Below are 24941 nucleotides of genomic sequence, written 5' to 3'. Positions count from 1 at the left end.
GGGTAAAAAATTCTGGATAGGGACGCGTTTGCTTTTAAATTTAGCAGCGTGTTTACGATACTAATTCAATCTGGCTCGTTGTAATATTTATTTGACCACCGATACAGACTGCGCCAGCGGGAAACGTACGAGAGAAAAATGGAGAATCCAAGCTTCGTACGTGCCGCTAGCAGTTGCACAAAAGCCAGTGGCGGCTCGGCTTAACTTTTATCCGTTCGGCAAAGATTCGATAATGCTATTTAGTACGGGCGTGGAACGGCGATAGATTTTCGAGTGGTGCAGCCACATTGCTGTGTGCGTATATATATATATATATATACCTGTTTCTCTCGCTCCTCCCACTCCTTTCTCCCAAATCGTAAATATCCCAGCAGCTTTTATTCCTGGGACACATTAAACTAGCTCTTTAAACATGTAAAATATACGCAGGCAAAAGAAAATCCATTGCGTGGGCGATATAACTACAGCTCTATACTGCCTACTTGATTCGCTCGAGTTTGCTTTTTTTTTATTATACTCGCGAACATCTCCATTTTTCATTTGTATATATATATATATTTACAAATATACAAAGATCCACGTGCAATGGGTTTTCAGAATTCTCGCAAAAAATAAGAATTCGATCAGCTGCGCAGTGTTTCCTTCTTCTTTTACATTATACAATTTCAATAATTTCTTTTCCAAGTGCATGGCATTTCACGATCAAAGTTTTATCGAATCCTAAATGTTTGCAGCCGCTTCATCGTCTTTCATAGCCCGACTAGGTATTTACTCGCAGAATGTTGCACACGCATTCCCAGTCACTGGACAGATTTTATCGTAAAGCGGACAACGCTTTTCCATTTGCTATCGCGAGACTCTACTGCTGGTCGTCTGCGTTTCTTCCTGAATTTTTCACCCGATAAATTCGTCGTGATCCCATTTCAACGAATATACCACGTGGCATTGAATACGATTCCTGCAACCAACTGCGAGCGTACGATTCTCCACTTATTTTATCCGTTTCCAATTTTTAAATAATATTATGCACCTATATATATCTTTATTGCATAAACCTCTTATTCGCGTTTTCGTCCTATAATAATTATATTTCGTAATATTTCAGACAGAAATCAGAGTTCGCTCGGGAATCTTGTCACGCGTGAAATTTTAGGTTGAGGTGAAGAGAGTTGTATGCAGTGTGAAGGGATCTCGATGATCGACTTTCACGTAGTATCAATGCGTCGTCGATCTGTGCCGATAGTCCTGTGGATTGGAGTGCGTCGGGGTTTCTCCAAGCCACACAAACTTTTCGCTCGCGTGCCTATTGACATAGTTCTATCGAATTACTCTGCCAAGCCAACCACAAAGAACGTGCAGCTTGGACGATCGCGAAGACTCCCCGTTTATAGACGCTATAGAGAGAAAGCTGAAAGCACCTCTCAACAGAAATGCCCAATTGCTTCATTCCATATTATGCTCTCAATGGGAATCAAATTGTTAAAGTTCAACTTTTAAACTATATCCTATAGCTTTCATCTCTCCTCATTGATATTACGCAGAATCTATTATATAATTATCTCAGTAACTCGTTCTCCTCTTTCTACATTGCTGAATATACCATTAAAAAGTTATTTGCGAAGAATAAAAATAAATCAGTTATGTTCAATTTTAGTAATATATATATATGTATATATTGCACGTGTAGGTGTATTATTCGCAAAATTCGTAAAGTTTCTTATTTCGCAGCAGAGATCTAACGAAAGGACATTCAAAAGTGCATCAGGAGGAAATAGTGCGATATTTGCTGGTACACTTTGCACTCTTTACTCCATTTACTTTCAACTTTACTGCTAGTCATGACCAGCATTCTCGTTTATACTTAAATCTTAGTTTAATACAAGCTCTATATATCATAACCGAGAAAAGGACTTGTGGAAGGCGTAAAACCACCGCAAAGTTACCCCGGTCAAGAAACTTTACACTAACAGTGCACCAAGACTTCGACTCAGATAACATTTGACATTGACTACGAGCGCGTGAAAAAACTCGTAGCAAACTGCAGATCTTTTCTTCGTAAGAAGAACTTTGATATTGGAAAAAAAAAATAGAAACATTAACAGTCCAAGAGAAGTTTAGGAAATGGAGCAAAGACGGATTAAATATCAATTGTACTTTATTCAACGTTGAGCTCGTTATTTTTTATGTTATTTTATTCTTGACGTTGTAATATTTAATAGTAAATAAACGCACCTTGCACACCAATCCAACGACTATACAGCGAGAATGCACAATACTGTGTATATCTATATATACCAAAAGCTCAGTGAAAAACAGTAAAATTAACGGTAGACAGCGTCGTTAGCATGCATACTATGCACTTGTACACATTCTCACTTTATTATCGTTGTATTTGATGTACGGTGTGTCTATTGACAAAGCTCTTTTTTCCTTGTTTTGCAGGAATAAAGGATTCGATTGTTTTATTTTTCTCCTCTTCCTCTCTATATCCATCAAAGTCCATTGCATTTCCTATTCTCCTTCGCATTACAATTGCGATTGCGAGCAGTGCCGCCAGCTTTTACGTTTCTGCTCCAGACTCTGTTTTGTATAAAATGCCGTGTAAGAAAATGCGATACTGGAATGCAAAGTTTTGCCGGTGAAACTTTGCCCCGGCACATTATACCGAGACGATGGCTATCTCTCTCCAACACTAATCCAAACATCGTACACGCGGGGACAGACTGATTGCTAAGTAGAAATAAATGGCGAGATTAGTCGATGACAAGGGATAAATTTTGAAGAAACCATCCACGCGAGCTGTTACAACGTTACAGCTCGTGGGTGATTAAATCATTCATTTAGAATTCCTTTTGGATCGATCAAATAACGTTACGACTTCTGACATTTGATATTCAGAAATTATGTAAAATCACCATAACAATAGTCGTGCGGGCAATCTCGTAACATATATGTTTATATCCTGTAAATTTACATAAAACTCTATAAAATTGTTCATTCGCAGTTTACGGTGCGATATGAAATATTAAAGAACAATTTCATACTTATTAGTATGTAACTTTGTTTTGATAGCTCGAGGTAAATTTGCAAGGAAAGGCAGTGCGGAATGGGAAGCTGTTCACTCGCGCAGACTAGCCTTGTAATTTCAAATATATTTCTTCCAGTGCTGAAAAAAGGAAATAATAAAAGATTTGAAGAATAAAATTGAGTATACACAAATGCAAGCTCTCACGTACTTACTTATCACACGGCTCTTCTTTTTTCTTCTCCATCTGTCACTCTAGATTTGTTTTTTCTCGACGTACGCGTTACGACTGCAAGAACCCCAATTTTAATATACGGTCGGTGACGCTGCTTTTGAGAAACTAATATAGTCACTTTAAGCCAACTGCAACTGTGACGCGTCTCACGTTTCATAACGACAATAGATTATTCCTATCTGCTTTAATAAAGAAGAAATGAACTGTGTTTTAGAGAAGCGTTAAAAATTAATTTTAAGCTCGAAATGAAAAGGAATGTAAGAATAAAGTTACTTATATCGATCGAAGCAATTTTACATTTTAGCACGTAATGAACAATATTCGATGAATTTAAAATTATACAATATGCTGCATCGACTCGTTAAAAGGTCAAAATGAATTTTAATTACATTCACAGTTTATAATCAAGAACTCTGATAATATATATATATATATACAACTGCAATAAAACCAGATGTATGAATAATACAGATCCATGCCAAATAATTTACACCGAATACTTTTATAATCGAGAAATTCATCGAAATATTTCCATAGTCTTTTTGTCGAATTCTGCTTAATTGGTAGATTTGCTCTTCGGATCAAAACGGAGGCACTAATAAAGACAACGTGTTTTTCCATGAAATGGAAGGAAAAAGCTTCCTCTTGGTCGGAAGATATTTCTATAATCCATCGAATCGTGTGAAAAGTTAGATGGAGCAATGTGTGTAACGCAAGGTGGATGAAAACACATAGTTATTGAGTTTTCGGAACTGATTCGTCCTAGAATAAAGTTACAATGCAGTTTCCAGTAGAAATTGAAATAGATCTACTTCTCTATAATTTATCTTTCCAGATGTAGCTGGGCTTTAGACACTTCCTGATGGTTTTCTATGAAGATATCTTCCTATTAATCACACTGTTAGGAGAAATGTTTCGCGAGAAGTCACCTGCAACTGCCTACAATAACTGGATAGGTCACTCTTATCATTTGGAAGTGAACTTGTAAAATAAGATTTTCCACCAACAGAGAGAGCAGGTGTATATCATTACAGGGAAGTGGTCGGACAAACGAGGATCGAGTTTTCGAGCAAAACAACGACCAAGTCCACTTTTATAAAAACGCTTATTTATAATGGTTATGAACCAGTTAATTTTTTTAAGTAGATCATAAAACTGAGCAATTTCAGGCAAAACCGAATAATTAAGCTTCATTCATACGGTCTCATTAGAAAATACTGAAACGAAATGAAATATTTTTAACAAATTAGCTCTCGCGCATGTTTTCGTAAAACTGCATTTAGTCAGTTTGCGCCGCGCAAATCCCCTGAAAAATACATTATACTGCAGTGTAGAATATATAACATATGGGATGGAAATCTATTCGTCGAAGGACTTTGATATTTCAATTTCTAATTTAAATGGACCAGTGACACGCGTGTGACCTGCGAAATGAACGAAATCCGTGTGAATGAAATATTTCTTAATCGATGTTTATTAGCGGTAATTGATTAGTCGGGGAATTTTGACCTTAATCAGAGGCTTATTCTTATAGAGATACGTATTAGCAAATGACGTCGTACCAATCAGTCATTACTCCGTGCCTATCAGATTAACAGGTTTTGACACACGTGTCTCTGTGTAACTGGCCCAAAATTTTCATATATACACCCCCCCCCCTCCCTCTCTAAATTCCCTGTAAGCCCTCCAATCCCTTTTATCATGCTCTTTTTCTTCACAAAACAAATGCAACAGACTATAAATGATTCGCTAAAACAGAGTTGCAGGATGCATTTAATAAAAAGTTGACCGATATATCGTCAAACGTTCTCGCTGACTAACGGATACAATTCTTTGATGCGATAAAAAAGACGACAATTGGGATTCGCCCCGGGTCAAAAGTTCGATCACGTTGAATTAGTCAGCCGAATTTAATTGATCGAGTGATTTCGCATCTCTCCTGCTTTGCAAGGTTAACGATTCGTCCGAATCGTTTAGTCTTCAACTATTTAGAATCTTTCTTTTTTTTTTTTTTTAAACTCACAGCCATATCGTAAAATCTTTCGCACTGCACTAAAGCGTTCGATAAAGCGGACTGGGCGTTTATTTCCATCCGTATAGAACGGGAAAGAAAAATCTCACGGTCAGCTTTTCAAGAGGTTTGAATTTAAGTCGGTCTCTAACCTTCCAAAGCTTTGCCATTTTTTAGAAGTGAAGAACTTAAAATATTATATATCACTTCGATCCATTTTAAAAAGAACCGAGTGTTTAAAAAACGATGGAAGCTTTGCATTATGAAATTACAATCCAGATTTCTATATGGCAAAGTACAATATATATACGAGTCATATAGAATTTTTATGGAAAATTCGAAGCGTTATAGGTGCACGTGAGCTTCCACTAAAATGAAGTTTTATAAGGTTTGTACAAGGTTTATTGTAAGTATACTAGGAATTCACCGGACCCTTGGATTAACAAGGATTTATGAAACGGTACGCAGCAAGTGACATCGCGTGTCTTTTAAGATCTCGTCTTAACGGTAGGTTATTGCGACACACACACACTGCCGAATCCCCTTAAAACGAAAACGAGATAGCTTTTGCCGTTCCGAAATATCGCGATCTTGATTACCCGCTCTCGCTAGTTTGCTCGAACATTTGCACGGAATTCTAAGAGCCACTCGGTTTTCCGGCTACGAGATCGTACCAGAATTTTCAAGACTCTGAACGTGTACAACCTCCTCTAATATATATATATATATATACACCCACCCACACACACAGTATATACCTACCGGCTGTTACCGTTACACACAGCCAAAAAGAAATTAGCGAAATCGAGTTGCGGTAAGAATGAAGTTTTACGGTCAAAATTCAGTCGGGACGATGCTATTCCAATTATGTGGCGAATCTTTGACTCGCTTCGACCGTGTATAGTCAGCGATTTCCTGAGTGCGCGCTGTGTGCGAATAGCATAAAACACACGAGCGACTCGCGCGTGCGGAGGAGGGAGAGAAAAAAGGACGCGAGGCAGAGGAAGAAGGAGGAAGAAAAAAACTCTTTATTCCCAATCCGCTTCGTCACTTTCCTTCTTCATGAGAAATGCATTCCACTTACTCGTTTATTTTCCCTTGGCAATCCTCCTCTTTTCTACTTCCTTTCCTTTCCTTTCCGCCTTCGCTCGTACCTCAGCTCATTCCACTCGAGCGTTTCTTCCTTCGTCGTCGTTTCGCTCTCTGTCTCTTCTCTCTTTTAATTCCTCCCCCTTCCCTCCCTCTGCGGCGTTGGCCCCCCACGAGCCTGCGCGCGCGATTGATCTTTTTTCCCCTTTGCCCTCTCAAATAGTTTCCATTCGTTTCAAATGTTGCGCGCAGCGAGCATTGTGTGCCTCACACAGAATCCCGTTTCGATTCTTATAAAAGCTCCTACGCATTTACCCCTTATTCCGTTCCTTTAAATCGTTCCTCTCTCCCTCCATTGCTCGCTCGCTCGCTTTCCAACAAGTAAACTTTCGTACTTTCAACGCTCCATCGATTATTTCCTTCCTCTTTTTGCTCTCCTTTCTCTTATAATGCGTTAATTGTCAAAAATTCTTTATTTTCAGCCCTCGTGCAACATCGAAGCTTTCCCTCCATCAAAAATACATTATTTCGCCGTTCCTCGTCGTGAAATAGAGCTCTTTTAATCTTACTAAGCTCACATCGATCTCTCCCTCTCTTCTTATAATTCGCTTTCCAGCAGCAATTGAAAGCGTGACTACCATTCGTCTGATTTATTAACGGTACTTTAATCAAGCTTCTCTTTATTCGTACTCGATGGAATAACTTGTAGAATAATTATAGCAATCTTACGGAATTCTGCACGACGATTTAAGAGTATATATACTGCTATATAGTTTATTCTTTCTCACGCGTATCGAGGGATTTTCATGATCCAAGAATCCGCTGTACGAATCTAATAGCTGTATATATGTGTGTAATACATATATATCGTCGCCATTGATTGGATCGGAGCCCCGATATGCCACTGATGCATCTATTATATTTGCATATTGGTAAACGGGTGTCGCAAGATAACGAACCGAACTAAACGCACGTTAAACAAAATTTAACTATGCACGCGTGTACAGCGGTCATCCGTAATGACCGCTTGTCACGCAGAAATGCTCCACTTTTTATATTCAGCGTTAACCAGCAAGCGTTACGAAAGATGCGATCAAACTTGTGCCTATTAAATGGAATAAACTGTGTAAGGCACCCCGAAAGGGAGAATTAGAGCCATTTATCAAATTAGTAGCTGTGGCTTGAACAAGTTAGCAACGCGTATTTGCAGCCCTTGGCAATTTTCGGTTGGCTTGGCAAGAAAGCGAAAATAAAATTAATGAATTAATTAAACGTGCATTAGTGGTGCTATCTGGTCACGGTATAATTATACATATATCATACCGTGTCTCGTTGCTCTCTTTTTGGAACGATAATAATTTTTACATTTACAGCGTGTAATAGATCATTATCGACCGCGTTATCTTTTATATGTACGGTTTTAATGATATTATAGTAGCCATTATTTTCTTACGCAAACTCTTAAATCAATACGTAAATGTGTATAAAGTGCAACGACTCGAGTGCTCTGGTTATGCGACGAAATCGATTATCTTAAAAACTGTTCGAATTAAAATTCTTCGGCAATACAATATAATTGTGATAATAAGCAATAAATGGGATAATAAAGAAAATTGTGGGTTGTCGTATTGAGTACCTTACGAGGAATAGCTCTGTACGTGCTACACTCGCGAAGAGCACGCTGCAATAAACCTGTAGTAAATCAATTGCGCATGGCTATTACTTGAGAAAGTCAATCCCTGGTGAAATTTTTAAATTTATAGCTGCAAAGCTGGAGCAATTTGTATAAAAATTTACTTTTGACACGTGCAATCTCTTTAGCCCTATTGCAGCGTAAAAAAATAATAACTCGTTACTTTCATCGAACAGATTACTCAACGCTCGATTGAATAGCTTTATCAGATCCACTAAAAGCATGTCAAAGTAATTATACCGTGGTCAGTTTCGTAGGTTATAATTAAATTGACACTTTTATCGATCAATTTCGCGATAAGTTGCTCATTGTAAAATGATTATTTGTGTCAGATAAATTGGACAAAACACGATTACTCGTTTTCAACGTTAAACAAGGATATTTAGCGGAACACGTGTGCTGACACCACTTATCGAAAGCGAGCGAATAACTTATTTTGACATTAATTACGGAAAATGATTTATGTGCGTTAACAAGCCGAACTGTAAATGGGACGGAGGAGGCTGTAACGGATGAGATTTATTTTTTTAAGAAAACATCGGATATTTTTAAGCGTCGATGGTAACGGAGATCCTGCTTTGTGTTTTGTTAACACGCGTGCCACGCAAAGTACTCCGTACGCACGTCGTGTTCTCGAAAGGAAACACGGAAACTCGAATGGTAACATTGCTAATGAAAAAATAAAGTTCTTGCCTGACTTGAACCCACGCCCACTCTCTCAGCTCGCCTTACTGCTGCCCAATAGACACGTGCGTCTCCTTGCAATTGATCTTTGAGAAATTCACTTTCCAAACTATTTTCAAAATTGTTATACGAACTATATTAAAGATTTTAACACTATCGATTTCTACTCATTCCCATTCAACTTTCGGATCGCATTTATTACGACGTTTTATCGTTTTCACCTTTGCATTATGCAAGGTGAGGCACTTGACACGCCCCAGAACATATGGATGCACAGACGCGAGCTAGTGTTATCTCGTTAACTATATATAAGAGACGTCTGTTTTTTGCACAGGACCTTGTTGGAGCCCCTTCATATATATATATATATATATATTTGCATTGAAACAGAGGTGCTGCGAAAAAAATTGATAGCCCTCGATCGGTGATAAATGAATTTTTAGATTTTTGCTCCGGGTGTCGAAAGTTCTTCATCGTACATATATATAGTATTATATACACTGCATGCAAAAGTTCGATCAGTATACATTACACGCGCATCTTCGTACCCGTGCCATGTCCGCGGTGCACGCGCGAGGGAGAACGTAGAATTTTCAAATTGATTCTCTTGCGAACGACGAAGCGAGCTTAGGTATATAAGAGTCATTGTTTCCATCGAATAATATTTAACGCGACGAGGAATTCAATGGAATGATTTTTTAAATACACGAGAAGAATGGTATACTAAACCTATATAGCTTGTTACGCGAAGGAGCGGCTTTATTAATAGAGTCGTTGTGCTATTAAGAAGATTGTTACGTGGTTATAATTAAGTTGTCCAACATCGAATGTGCCTGCAGCTTATATACACACCCCACCAACATTTCTCATCCGATCGCGAGCTGTAAATAAAATGACTGTAAGAAAGGAGGGTCGCGTCGACTGTCGTTTTCGGTTTGACGAAAAAAGGAACGCGGATACGCACGCATGGGGAAAAAAGAAGATTTATGGCGGGGTACGCGATGAAAAACTTGGGATGATTCCCGATTCCCTCGACATTGTGTCCGAAGCTATATATATATATATATGGAGAACTCGTATAAAACGATTGGAACGAAGACAGTATGGAAAAACAACGCTGTTGATATTTATATGCTTTAGTCCGAGTGTCCGAGAAGTATATAATTATACCGCAGATGTTTAAATAAACGCCTCATCACCGTACTAGCTGTTGAAATTAGGAATTAGGGAGCGATAAAACTAGGCTTCATCATTTTTGCAAGAGTCAAAGAGTTGGCCAAGTGGCAAATCGATTTTACTGCCATTTAGCGCGAGACACTTGAAAGTTAATTTGGAATTCGATTAATTAATTGGAAGGTTTGAATAAGAGAGTTTGGTGCATTCGGTTTACTGCTGAGAGGGTTCTTGAAATCTGCTGACAACCGAACCGGCTGCAATAGAAAAATGCTCGTTCTCGTTTGCCTATGGAAGATGAAAGAGGAAACTTATGGGTCAGCGACTTTGGAATAGTCTGCGGCGGAGTCTGGATGCTTCGGCTATGGCCTTGAGCATACGTGGTGAGACTGGCGAAAACGTGCAATCTGCAGGATAGGAGTTTTACGAGGTTCTCGCCTGCAGCTGTGTCGTTCAAGGAACTACGTTTGAAAAGTCGTCAAGGGGAGTTGCGATAATGAATGGCAATCGATTCCAATTCAATTCCAGAGTAAACAGAGGCATGATACAGGCATTCGACGCTTTCAACAAATTTCACCTAAGTCTTAACAAGCACACTCTACAAGTCACTGTACCAAAATTGTGTAAACTCTTTAATAAAATTCACCAGGTTATAATGTTTAATCGAAACATTTATTTCAGTAAAATTACATCGAATTAAATTGTTATTTCTCCTGCACTGTAAATATTCTTTTTAAATTTACAACGACAATCGTTGGCAAATTTGTAACCAACCACACTCTTTGTTAATTAACAATTCAATTTTACGATAATTTTGTACCAATAACTATTAAACTGTTCGTTCGCAGCAGTACACATTTACAACGAGAAATGTGTATTATGTAATTTTACAACAATTTTTAGTGTACATTCTGTTTGTAGAACAGTTGGAATTTTTAAGTGCTGTGTTGCTGTATCAAAGACCACAATGTAAGAGTGATGAGAGTAGATTAAGGGAAGCTGATAAGCTGGTAGTAGTTGAAAATGAATAAAACTTTTTGGCAGATGGCATTATGCATTCGCAGTGGAGGGATCGCGGGCAATGAGATTACCATGGGCGGCCTATAGCTTTCGCGGCTGCTCGCGATAGCTTAAAGTGCGAGTCGTGGCGTGTGTCGCGCTCGACTAAATATATCCAGAGGAGATTCGTGCCGTTGACGGGTCAGAAGTAACTTGTTGCTATTAGCGGATGAGGGTCGCACATTGCGGGATCTTCTCAACTCTCCAAGAGTTATCGTCACGTCCTGTTCTTGGATTTTACAACTGATCGTATGCCGCTCCTCCGGGGATCGTCTTCAACTTTATTACAAACGCGTCATCGCAATACACATACGCGTATAATCACCCTCGATTTAGGACCACCACACGCATTTTACATCGAACCCAAAAACCATCAATTGTTCGATTAATTATAATTACTTTTGTTCTTGGAGCAAAAAGTTGCTCATCTTTGCACCGAGAAGCTATTAAAAATTCTATTACACTGACAAAAAGGTATACTTTTTTTCACTTATTTTCTATGAATCATCCACCATTGACCTCGTAAGGAAGACTTTACAACGGCAGAGGAGCCATATACCCAATAAGATACGTTTACAAACAAAAATTGCTCAAGTTTCTCGTTTGCTATGAAAAACTGAAATAATCTCGCTTATCCTAGCAACGGGGAGACTGGTATACGTTCTCTATACAAGTTTATCTCTAGGATTAAAAGCTGGTGTAAAAGTAGATCATTTCCTTTATAGCCCAAAAGCGTGGGTATGGCTTAAAAATTAAGATTTAGGATTAGATAAGCCTATACGGTATACATTGTTGGCTAATCCCAGCACTTGTGGTGCTCCAGCTGAACTCAAGAAGCAAGAAAAAAAAATTGGGGGAATAAGTAGCAAAAACTGGTTCATTAGCGAAGCCTAAGGCAAAATTAGCGGAACGTTTGTTATAAGGGATGCTTTAAAGAAATAAGGGAGAGCCAGTGGCGCTTATATCCCACGGTGGAATGATTAATCGTCGAACGTTGATGTTTCGCCACAAGTTTTCTTTTGCAAAAAAGTATTCTGTGTACGCAGCTTTGAACTCGACGAAAGAATAAAGGCGAAATAAAAGACTTGGAAAGGACAGGAGGATCCCTACAGCTCGCGAAAGACTTGGAGTTCTCTCACCAGAGGTCTGTGTATACTTCCACTTGACGGAAACTGTCAGCAAGCATGACACTATTGTTTCGAACACTCAAACAACTTTATCATTCCTGCGAAGCCGAGAAAACTAATGATAATCTTTCCAAGATGTAACCATGATAAATTGTATTTAGAAGGTATATATATATATATATATATATAGTTGTGTGTGTGACATTATCCCCCCTTGAAATATTTCATTTTTAAGGAATAACCTTTAAATTCGATAATTCGATCGGTGATTCATGATCTGCACGACTCGTTTATCACTTGTAATGTAAGGCGCATCTCCCTGGAGAGAACATTACAGCTCGTGTAATAATGTTCGTATGCACGAGTGACGCTTCATTCCGTTCCAATAAGTTTCTTCAACTTTCCCGTCAAAAATAAAGTTTCTTTCAGTGAGGAGACAGAAAAAATGGTAGAACTTTGCCCGACTAACTTTTTCAAATAGAATTCATGCTCAATTTCCGATCAAAGGGTTGCTAATTATGTTTTAAAAATTTCTACACGGTTTCGACTATGATTAAATTTCATATTTTCAACAGGAAAACGCTCGTTCCGAGGTTTACCGTCAGAAATTATGAAAGTTGGGTTAGCTAGAGTTTTCGGAGAAAGGCTGACGTAATAAAAATGTAAATATTACACTAGTAATGTAGTACTAGCCAAACTATTATTGGCACGAGATATTGTAAAGGGAATTCCTGTGGCTTCACGGAACTTATCGGTACTTTATGTAATTAAGTTGTACCTTGAGAATTCCCATACAGTGTAAGTTATTCTATATTCTATTGAAATTTATCCATATAGGAAAGAAAAGTAATCACGGTAAATAAAATAATCAATATTATGTGCGTCGTGGTATTAAATATGCAGATTTTGACACTTCATTACGTTTTATGGTTAAATAAAAAAGTAGTGTCTCCTTTATAAATACCAATAATGCAAATACTAATGTTATTTTCCAATTAACACGTTATTTATTTGCTTTATTAGCACAGAAAAAACTCCAGTCCCTATATTACTCGGCAATATTTCGCAAGAATGTTTGCACGATTGAAAGAATAACTTTACAATAAGTACAATAGTTTAATGCACAATTGAGTTAAGGTAACAGCGTCCCCGAAGGATAAACCTTTATGGAAGTTAGACAGAGCCGGCACGGTACTGGCATTTAAATCCAGCGAGAAGGAAATCTTATCGGGCCATTAAGCAATTTTAGAATAATGTATCAATTAACGAAAATCGACTCGGCAGACAAAATGCAAATGAACATTGAATAAATTGCGCGCATGGTTTTACACCAAGTTTCCTAATGTAATTTATTAAGATAAATTTACACTCGCTGAACTCCGTGCCTTTCCTTAACATCATTGGAGTAATTCCTTGGAAAGCACGTTATTGGCACACTCGCGTCGTACAAAGTAATAAATTAGGAAAATCGTAGGAAAAATTTACCTGTCAGAAGAAAAAGTGGCAACAGCACTTGTAGAATACTCATTTTGTCACGAAATTTCCTTTTCTCCGATCTTCCTGGCCACGTTCATCCGTCTATCGATCGGGATCTATCCTGCAGTCCTGCGGTACGACATTTCACATTCAGAACCGGTACCAATATGCATATATATATATATATATAAACAATAAAATATAACGAGTCTATTATTTGTCACTCGCGAAAACTCTTTGTAACACTCTGCAAAATTAATCGTTCTTAATTATAATGACCAAAACCGTACAATAATGCTCTTATATTCGTACTAGAGGAAGAAGATAGTATTAGAATCGCAAAGAAATCGGTCGACTGAAATGTTTATTCATATTTCTTCATCCAGAGGAGTTTTTTTAGAAAATTGAGAGGATTTTGGTAGAACAGTGGGAATATACAAAGGTGGATGGTGGATGTAGTAAGAGAATGGGTGGAATGGAGAAGAGCGATCGTGCGCACGTGGCTAGGCCGGCGAAGAATCGTTTAACGCGCGGCTGTTTAGCAGTCCGTGACACACTGCACTGTGCACACAGCGTGCTACGTGACCAGTTCGAGACTGAGAGTCCAAGTTCGTATCTCGGAGGCTGACTTCTTCCAGCCCTACCAGGGCAGCCCGGCGTAGCGCTCAGTGGTCGCCTTTGGATAACGTTTCCTTCTTCTTCTTCTTCTTCTTCAGCCTCCTCATTCTCCTCTCCGGCTCTCCTCGTACTCTTCCTCTTTCACCATTAACCACGCACGCGATATGCTTTCTCGTCTTCTTAACTTTACGCTCTCCGCTCGTTACGTTTCTTATACGTGTTTAACTCATCCTTTGCCGATCATCTTCGCCCTTTGGCACAAATGTCAATTACGACGCGTTCTTCCTTTCTGAACGAAGAGAGACCAGTTTTTAAATCCTATCGAAGATAATCGAGGTTTTTGTTATAAAAAATGTGCCAAGTAGATTAAGTTATATTTTCAAGAATTTTTTTATCATAGTATGAAATTTGCATGTTTTCTTTTTATAGTATGCATTTATTGTAATAAGAATATATTTTTATAGTTGGTAATTACATTATGTTACATGTTAAGATTATATATATACTAGAAGTATTAGAGGTATATCGGACTGAGCTCCTTTTGGTATACACGCTGCCATCGAGCGGCCAAACTGAGTAAACTAGTAAACTTATGCTCCGAGACTAAGTAGTAAAACCACAAGAATACCCTTTGAGTCCATTTAAAACCCACTGAGCTTCTTTGCAAAAACCTTTCTATTAAGAGTCTCGTAAATTGCTTGAGTGAAATACATGTACAAATATACGTCGGTGAGTATTCTTGATCAATATTTTAAATCAAGCCTCGTCGTGTTTAGCTTTAAAATCACAAATAGTCACAAAAACGTGATTTAGTATGTCTTTCGGAAGAGAAACGTCGCTATTGTTGATACGCATCGTACTCCCAAATTCTTTTATGTACTCTTCCAGTTCTCGCTCATCGGATAAGTCCTTCGTACCCATGTACTTGTTAGTTAACTGGGATAACTTTAAAAATTCCGAGCTAAACTCGTCGTCAAGATCATATAGTTCCAAAGCGGGCGGTGATAATTCTTGAAAGCTTGGAGGGAAAACCTGAAAAACCACTTTTTTCTTATATTTGTAATTTTTCACTTAATTAAAACTGTTTCGATTAATATATGGTTACTTGAAATTACCGAAGCTTGAGTCGGGGGCAAAGGTGCTTCGAAATGCGGTGGTATCAAGCTCAGTGGCTCATGTTTGACCCCTAAAACCTCGTACGCTTTTATACATTCCGGAATCATATTCAAATTGATAGAATAAAATTGTTGTTTAAATAGTTTACTATACTCCCTTGGTATATCAATATTGTCCAAGTTTTGAGTGCAAACTTTAGGATTATCGGCTTGCTGAGTGATATCCGGTACAAAATTGTATTCCCAGAACTTTGAGGAAAGAGAAATTGTCAAAGGATTTATCAGGATTGTAATTAAGGTATAAATAACTTTGAAAAACTCTTACATCGACGTCGTCGGTGTGCGCATCTTTGGTAGGCGAACTATTCGTGTCAAAAAACTCAAATAACATTTCCAGCAACGAGTCATTTTTTTCCTTCTCGATATACGTGTCTGTTAATATTCTTGCCGAGCCTAATACGATTAATTTTCCGCTATTAGTGTCGCTGGAATAATACGCGCATATGGGTCGGTTTGTAGGAATTGCAATGGACCCACTGGACAAGGCGACGATTGATGGCTGGACCACATTTAAAGTTGCGCCATATGGATAAAGAAACTTTATTCCCCTGTCACAAAATCTGTTTATTAGTATCAAATCTGTGGGACGAAGCTACCGAATAAATCATTTCTCTTTTAAATTAAAGCTTACACATATTCATTATGACCTTTAACAAATATGGATTTGTTTGACAGGCCTTGAGTTACCAGCACTTCCTTTGGATGCATCATTGGACTGTAGCTCATGCGAACTACGCTATCTAAAATTTGGTTATAAATAATTATTAATTTGTGATTGTCGCAGCTTTAATGCTATTTCATACCATTGTTCACCATTATTCCAAATTCCTCTAATAAAAAATTTATATTTGTGTTAGATTTCATTTCTCCACCCTCGCCCAACATTACCAGTGCTTTTCCGCCAGAATTGATATATGATCGAATAGAATTCATTTCTAGCTCGGTAAATTTACTTCTAGGCCCTGGAAGTACCAGTACCTTACAGTTTGTCAATGTTTCTGACGATACCGAGTCATTGTTTCTGAAAAATTACGTGGCATGTGTTTTTCTAAGTCAGAACATATAAATTTACTTAATAAATTACTTACTCGATAATTTTCCATTTAGACTTTAGTTTCCTTTGCAAAACTTTAAATTCCTCGTTCAATTTTCTTTCACCTTTTGAACTGTCAAAAATTATAATATTTGTATTGCTATCACCAGCTCCAAAAATTGAACTCATTGTTTTATCATTGGAATCTTTAAACTATGAGAGAAGGATCTTCGTTTATTAAATATTTTTCTTTGTGATATCTATAATTTCAACACGTAAAATTAAAAATATGATGCTTTAATAATATGACATATGTCAAAATATATAAGATTTGTTTTCATTTAGGTTGCTAATGGCAACAGTCCCTTGAACTCTTGAGTCTTACAGGTCAATTTAGAACCAATGGTTTTTCATTTTCATCAGCAAGGGGAATTCTAGTAGAAATCACTGCTCCATGAACCAAATAAAATGACATGGCAAATTAGTATCAATTTCTCTCGCATGTTGGCGCCAGCTCCTGAGCTCCCTGCTCCCCTTCAGTTGTGCTAAATTTATTATGGCGTTCCTAAGCGTATCAAAAATTTCCCACAGTACTGAAGCTATTGATGCCTTTTGGAACAATCCCCTTCAATCGTTTTTTGCGTTATCTGGAGCATAGAACAGACAGGTACTAAAGAGAGTGAGTTCAGTGAGTATGTACTAGAGTGAGAGACTATGTAAAAAGTAAGGTTAAACAGAGCCCGCTGACTAAATTGAACAATACAATAATGGAGTAATTAATGGAATAATGCTCTCCAGTTTAATTGTTTTTTCCTTGTGAATTAATTTATTTTAACTATAAATTAGCTTCGTGTCGACTAGTGAAAACAATTTTGCAAGGGAAAGTTGAAGCAAGATTAAACAGCAACTCTAAAAAAATTAATATGGTAAAGACAGTATACACTTAGTGACGTTTATTCCCGTATATACTTCATCCTAAAAATATAAATGTATGCAGTTTTATAGTTTTAAATAGACAAAGCTGTGTACAAACTTCGAAATACGAAATATAGAAATTTGTCTAGAAATAATTTTTACTGATTATATATTTTTTTTAAGTAATATGAAATAGATTCTTCCAGACACTTAAAACACATTTTATGCATTTGATCTTTGACATATTACATGATAAGGTACAAGAACATTGAAATCTAAAAAAGTTTTATATCAATAGTTTTACAAAAAACGAAATTGGTAATTATGAAAGCAATATTTAAAGATCTTTCAGCGCATGTTAAATGATCCAACTCTTTTAATGTTGGGAAATATTTTAAAAGCTTATATTATTGCATTGTGTTTTCTCATTTCTGTTTCATATTACTGTACTTCTTGCATTGATGCTTATTCTTGAAATTCTAAAGGTTTCCTAAATTTTTCTTTCGATTTTGCTTTATTTTTAAAATGTTAATAGTACGTATCTTATTCTTTGTATATTACATCAATAAATAATTCAAATAACTTTTTTACTACAGATGATGGTGCAGCAAATGGATGCATTAGTCAATATAAAAAAAGGGGAAGCAGCATAACTCAAATTAATAAATAATATCCGTCTCTATGGCTAAAGGTAAACTGAGAAATAGTGATTCTAGTAATAAGGTATGTTTATTTATTTTATTAATAGTTTGGGTTTAACTTAAATAAGATTTTATAAATAAATGTTTTCATTTTATTAGATACCTACATCAAATGTTGCTTTAAAAAATGGAGAAACATATGTATCTGAATTTGAGATAAATGAGACTCCTCCAAGTGCTAGGACTCTCTTAACAAAGGGTTACATTCAGGATGAAATTAATTCTTTCTCAGGTACTTTCTTTAATTAGATAAAAAAGACTACAATTTAGTTTATGTTAATAATTATAGGTGCAACTGTTTCAACCCGTGGTCGTTTTATGACCAAACAAGAAAAACAGCGCTGTCCAAATGAACGTCCATTATATCTTTATATTCAAGGCCATTCAAAACACAATGTGGATTGTAAGAAAATTGTCAAAGCTATATTTAAATGAATATTTAATGAAAAGTGCATAAATAAACGTTTTTGTTACAGTGGCGATTCAAAAAATTAATGAAATTATAAAAACAGAATATCAGTGTTCTTTAAATAGGCCAAGCAGGTTTACTAATGCTCCACCCCCCCTTATGAGTTTACATTCAGGAGTTACGTCTGTGGTGCGTTGTTTAATTAGAAAAAATTTGAAATTTTCAATTTATACCAATTTTTACTTTCCAGGAAAAAATTTGTATTGGAATAGAGAATGCTCCTCAAGGATTTGATCTACGAAGTCGTATTATCGGACCGGGTGGTGCTAATTTACTTTACATTAGAGGAGAGACAGGTGCTGATGTTACATTAAAAGGAAGAGGCTCTAGATTTATTGATCCAGTGTTAGGAACAGAATCTCCAGAACCACTCCATTTGTATATAGAGTATGTTTTTTATGATATATAGAATATGTACATTTATTTCTTTTAAAAAATGCAATATCTGTTAGTAATAATGGATTTCATTTTATAGGCATCCTAAGTCTGAAGCATTACAAAATGCAAAACAATTAGCTATTAATTTAATACAAACTATGCAGTCTGAGCTACAGACTTTCATACAGCAACAACCGCCTCCAGTACAATCTCAGCAAATCATAGAACAACCGCACGTACAGTCAAGTAATATTTATTCATTTGTATTAAATTTTTAATTTTGTTGATTATCAATTTTCTAATTATGGTACATTACCGTATTACAGCACAATTTCAAACAATGAATATCGGTACTTTAGGACAGCCTAATGTAGTTACCATTCAACATCAAGGTATAGAGCATCTTTAAATAAATGACACGAACGTTATTCATTATGCCTTTTTATTATATTGTTTTAGATATAATACAACATCCTCAAAGTAGTGTAGTGACACTACCAGCCACCATTTTAACTGCTACAGTAGCTGGTGCACCTGGGACAGGAGTCTCTGTTCCTCCACCTGGAGTACATATTCCACCACATTCAGGTCCATTGGTGCCTCCTTCACAAACCCAAGTGCGTTGAATGTAGCAAGTAGCTTTACGCTTATAATGTATTTAATATAATTTTTCTTTCATAGGAAATACAAACTTTCATACCTCAACAACCAGTTGGCCAGGTTCAGCTGATAGGGCCGCCATCTACAGTCAATCAAGTTCAATATCAATTACATTCAGGGCAACCATTACAAATTCAAGGAGTTCCCCCTGGCTCCCAAGCTTCTCCACAACCAGTTGCACAAATGTATGTTATGAGTCAACCACCACCACAAAATCCAGCTCAACAATCTTTTATGTCAAGCAGCAGCGCACCAGTGAGTGGAGCTGTTTCTTATGTTTACACTCAGCCTAATATTCAAAGGCCACCAACGCCATCACAGGGAATTATTGATGCTGTCAATGTGAACCTACAGCAGCCTCCACCTGCTGCTCCTTTAAATGTAGCTCAACAGCCCCCCCCACCTTTACTACATCTTCACTTTCCACCTCCCAATTTTCCACCAAATCAACCACCACCACCGGTTCCACAGACATACCAGATACAATATCAACAAGTACAAACTTCTGTATCACAATCTCAAACACAATTTGTTCTACAACCTGGAGAGCATGTGGTTCAATCTCAATTACCTCTTAATCATGAGCCTTCTCAAAGTGTTAGCCAGCACATAATGCCACAGCATTTCGATAATCATCCTCCCCAGTTTCATTTGCAAGTACCACCATCTGCATCACAAACCTTCCTTGTCCAATCTCCAAATCATCAACCACCTCCTCTTCCGCCACCTGGAAATGAGATTCAGCATCAACAGGAAAACCCAATAGAGCAAGGGCCCATGCCTCAACCAGTTCCACCACCTCAAATAGTACCTCCACCATCAATCGCTCAAATGCAAAATTCTATGAATGCTTTGACAAGTATGCCTCCCCCAACGCAAGCTCCGCCGCTTCAAAATGCACCATGGCTTTATCAACATCCCCAGCAACTGCATCAATCTCAAGGTCAAATGCAGGTAATAAGATAAATGATACTATGAATTTTAAGATGTAGAAAAACATTGTTGAAGAAATAGTAAGCGAATAGGGAATGGAGAGCGAGGGGGATGATACAATAGCTATACCTTCATTTTAATTTCAAGGGCCCTTCTGCGCCGCCAACGAGTGGACCTCTTCATAACATGCCTCCTCCACCACCCCAGGCACAAATTCCATATCATTCTCAGCAAATACATCTTCAGAATGGACATTTACCACCGCAGCTTCACTATGCTATGTCACCTCAGCAACACTTGGATCAGAAGTCCGATTCTCCCGAACATCAGAAATCGCACGGAATTAAAAGGCGATTTTCAGACGTAGAAGGCAACCAGGTATTTATATTTCAGAACTACTCCATTAAAAATATTAATTAAAAATTTAGTTTAAATTATAGATTGAAATAAGAATGCTGCATTTAAATATGTCTGTCTTACAGGAGCATGTGCCGTATCATAGTGGCCCTTTGTCTGCCCATCGTCTCGGAACAGGGTGAGTTAAAAGAATCTACAAATTTATTTTAATTGTTCAAAACTACATAAATTAATCAACTATCAACAATAATAAAATAACTTATATAAGCAGCTGAGATTAAATATGCTGTGTAAATGAAGTATCAATATAAAATTTAGTTGTAAGAATAATTAATAATATTAAAATATAAGTGCAAAATTGTGCATATTTACTTAATTTAATTGCAGCAGATTTAGAACGGGTTTTAAATAAATGTATAATTAACAGGTGATATCTAAAATTCGATATAACTTACACAGTAAATTTGTTTTCCAGTAAAAGTGTAATCAAAGGAGTGCATTTATTTTAGCGCTTGATCAAAATTTATACGTAGGTAGATTGTATTCCTTAAATTTTGCTGTCTGATCAAAAATCAGCTTCAATTAGCTCAGAATTGTGTAATTATAAAGAAACAATCATACTTTCCTGCTATGATGTTTTTTTTTTATTACCGTAATAAAGTGGCTTATTGCTTTTGGTTAAACAATGGCTAATTGTGTCCATAATCTCGTATCAATTGATAAGATTTAATTAGTAACTGATATGAGTAATGCTTACTTTTATATTTATTATGGATATAATAAGCTCTATTATATACTATTGTTTATAGATACAGCTGTATTAATTTCATGGCTGCAATTCGAAAAGTAATGAAATTAATTGTTATAGAAACTGAACAAAATTCATTACAAGCATATATTCATATTTATAGGACTACAATGCTTATAATCATATTTTTCTAAACAGAAAAGACAATAATATCATTTCATCTACTTATAAGTATTCACAGCAGCAACCCAGACATTGAAAATCAAATTATAATAAAATATAAATATTTATTATATTACTTATGTATATTATTTTGTTAAATTCCATATCAAATAATTAAATAATTCTTTGATACAATTATTATCTTACGTTTTTTTATATTAAATCATAAAGCAATGTTATTATTGTAAAAACTTTTAAGAAACACTGAAGTCTATTAACTGAATTCTGGTAAGTCCCAGAACGAGCTTTTAACATTTCAGAATTTTCCAAAGGGTCTCCGTCAGGTGATATTTGCGTTAATATTCGAAATGTTATGTTATGACAATTATTCTGTGATTAATGATTTTAACTGAATTGTTTAAGCAGAGAAGATGATCGGCAACAGCAAGGCTTGCACGGTTCGTCACCAGCAGGTATGGGTCCACCTCATGGAGACCGAAACAAGCTGCTGATGCCACCTTCGCATCCAGGTCTGTAACTAAGAGTATTTTCAGGTGAAAAACTGCTAGATATCTTTCAGAAATCAAGAGTATACAGCATGTCTTATGCAGGAATGATTTTATACATTAAGATTTATTGCAATGAGTGAACTATATCCTTCTACTTGTAAGTTATAAAAATCCATCTTTTTAATTTATTTAAAAAAGTCATATGTTTTTAAAATCATTCCAGTATTTAATTACTGTTGATTTCAATGTTTAAAAATATGTTTGTGGGTATCTAGCTTGTTTTTCCTAATACTCTTAGATTGTAATATTTAATTTAATGTATATATTTATTTTACTAAATATTTAAAAGCCTTATTTATCTCTTTTTATTTAATTTTTCTTAGTATTACTATTATTTATCATTAATCAGCACATTCTAGAGGAGATGATCGTCAAAGTTATCAAAAGGGCGTATAACATTGCTGCTTACATCGTTTTATATTTGAATTAATTTATTTGAATTTAACCAATATTATATAGCTGATATAGTAGTTATTTCAAGCATATTTATGTTATTTGCATTATACTTTATCACATGTGTATTTGTTAAACAGTATATGTACACTTTTAATAAGTGTATAAATATCCTCTTTTAATATTTATTACTTACTATTTGTTCAATAATCTTTTAAAAACCAACCAAAGGACAAACTTTGGTGGCTTGCAGCTTCCAGGCCAAGTTATACAGCAAATGATACTAACATTTCAATAAATGTAATATTAAGAATGTACCTGCTCCTGATCATATTTATGTTAGGATTATCAGACTTCCAGTAATTAAATGATGTTTTCCCAAGCATCATATTTAAAGCTAAGAATAATGCCATTTTAATAACAGTGGACCAGTGATATTACAACAAATATCACATTGATTAAGGATGCTTCTTAATCATATTTTTTTATAGATTCAAATTGGAATTAACAGCGGGATGACTACGATTAGAGATAATAATGGAGGAAAGCTGTGAATGAAATACAAGATTTTCTTTTTTCAGATTTATTACCAGTTTCAGAGAAATACCACAAATCAATCTTCCGGATAAGAGAAGGAAATCTAATCTAGGAATATTGTCTACCAATAAAAAGCTTTAAATACATAATATTACTGAAATATGCTTTCTTAGTGGGTGTCATTTTTTTATATTTTTTTTTAGAATGAGGAGAAGTAAAGCACAGCTATACCGAAAATTTACTTTAGTTTAGGTAAGTGGCGAAACAGCAAACCTTTAATTAATACCGTTTTTTTTTATATTTAGGTGAGAAGCGTAACATGGAACAAAAAAATATTAGTCCAAACTCAGGTATGATATTACAAAATATTCCAGCACGATAAATTCGATTGATTGAACGTTCATGTTTTGCATTGATATTTTTCGTATGCGTATAGGAGACGAGATGCATTTGAATGGTGAATACGGGGCAGCACGGCCAGGTAGCGGACCACCTCTACCACCACCGCAGGCACCTTGGCAATCTCATCGCATAAGAGCTCCTTGGGGTCGGCCGCCGCCGATGCTCAGGGATGAGCATCCTGTACTCTGTCCCAATTTGCCTCCCACCAATATGCCACCGCCTCAAATTAGACCACGCGGTAATGACTTGTAACATTTATACACTTTACATGTCGAAACTAATGTTAGTTCAACAGTATTTTGACAATAGCAATAATTAATCATTTTTTAGAAGAATTATAACCATGTCGGAACACAGAATTTTTTAACTCGATAACGTTGTAATCCATTAGTTATTTTGTATTAATTTTTTTCGCAGGTCGAATTGAGGATAACCGATCGCCGATACAAAATCCTATAATGGAACATCCACTGAATGCCGAATACAATCAGATGCCGTATTATTCAGCAAAACCAGCACCTTACAACTCGCACCCGTTAATGCAATCAATTTGCAACCCTCCCCCACCACCGCCGCTTCATCATCAGCAACGACCACAACATCCACCACAACCAATGCAACATTATCAGGTTCCAATTTCTCAAGCATATCAACCTCCGACATCGTGTCCACCTTGGATGAATTAAAGATTTAATTGAAATATAATTTTTACACTAGTACCTTACAGGATGACTGATGCAAGCATCGAGCAAAGGGCTGCGAGACCTCTATTTGGTGCCAATGTGTTAATCAGTGATATCGTATCGAGTCATCCAAAGTTTCTCGTTCCTTGCGAAAAGTATTGTATACGACTTTTGAAGATCCGAATATATTATTTCAACCAAACGGATTTAAAGTTGTATACATGTTAAGCAATATTAATCACGAGTACTTTAACTCAGTAACGAAGTAACGAAATATAATGCAAATATTTGGAAATAAAGTGTTACAACTTTTAGAGTTTTACGTAGAAGTTTCATTATACGTAAAAAAATGTTAGATAATATGAAGATTGTATATAATTAAGTTATAGTGATTAGTATTATGTAAGAATTTCAGTGAGAGTTAAATTATTAGTAGTACTTTTACGACCTGTCTTAAAATTAACTTATGAAAAAGAGTTGATCGATGAATAATTTCTTTCAAATGTACTTTTCATATGCGCTCAAGCACTTGTTTAACTGACGTTGCATATGTTTTTTATTATATTTTTTCAGTTAGTTTATCATTGATCATCCGTGTAATACATGGCTTTTACAAAAATATATTGTCTTGTTTAC

General features: G+C 36.1%; 3 protein-coding genes across 4 annotated transcripts in view; 1 reads left to right on the top strand and 2 right to left on the bottom strand.

Annotated features, from left to right (window-relative positions):
* The window catches only part of LOC136778250 (fibrillin-1-like), a 75698-nt gene extending 62064 nt beyond the window's left edge, over positions 1-13634 (bottom strand). Inside the window, exon 1 of the mRNA XM_066734921.1 lies at positions 13582-13634. Coding sequence (XP_066591018.1) covers positions 13582-13624 — 43 coding nt within the window. The 5' untranslated portion in view covers positions 13625-13634. The remainder of the gene's footprint in view (positions 1-13581) is intronic.
* Positions 13635-14650: 1016 nt separating this feature from the next.
* Positions 14651-16692, bottom strand: IFT52 (intraflagellar transport 52). The gene is made up of 6 exons (XM_066735268.1): positions 16454-16692; positions 16169-16386; positions 15997-16105; positions 15631-15913; positions 15306-15554; positions 14651-15222 (listed from the first exon to the last, which is right to left on the bottom strand). Exons 1-6 carry the CDS (start codon positions 16585-16587, stop codon positions 14947-14949), a joined length of 1269 nt encoding a protein of 422 aa, XP_066591365.1. The 5' UTR covers positions 16588-16692; the 3' UTR covers positions 14651-14946.
* Positions 16693-17086: 394 nt separating this feature from the next.
* On the top strand, positions 17087-24933 carry LOC136778217 (uncharacterized). Of its 2 annotated transcripts, none has more exons than XM_066734865.1 (16): positions 17087-17324; positions 17910-18036; positions 18114-18246; positions 18304-18417; positions 18491-18612; positions 18674-18870; positions 18959-19107; positions 19188-19253; positions 19321-19478; positions 19543-20475; positions 20602-20832; positions 20937-20989; positions 22148-22251; positions 23526-23570; positions 23657-23860; positions 24040-24933. In XM_066734865.1, exons 2-16 carry the CDS (start codon positions 17995-17997, stop codon positions 24306-24308), a joined length of 2820 nt encoding a protein of 939 aa, XP_066590962.1. In that variant the 5' UTR covers positions 17087-17324; positions 17910-17994; the 3' UTR covers positions 24309-24933. The 2 variants fall into 2 exon arrangements, with proteins under 2 accessions (XP_066590962.1, XP_066590963.1); XM_066734866.1 differs by lacking the exon at positions 17087-17324 and adding an exon at positions 17537-17631.
* The last annotated feature ends 8 nt before the right edge of the window (positions 24934-24941 follow it).

Source organism: Prorops nasuta, unplaced genomic scaffold (assembly GCF_024137725.1).
Source record: "Prorops nasuta isolate Cenicafe-Biocafe unplaced genomic scaffold, Cenicafe_Pnas_1.2 PNAS00014, whole genome shotgun sequence".
Classification (NCBI taxonomy): Eukaryota; Metazoa; Arthropoda; class Insecta; order Hymenoptera; family Bethylidae; genus Prorops; species Prorops nasuta.
The sequence above is the reverse complement of the archived record's forward strand: the minus strand, read 5'-3'. Positions and strand labels throughout refer to the sequence as shown.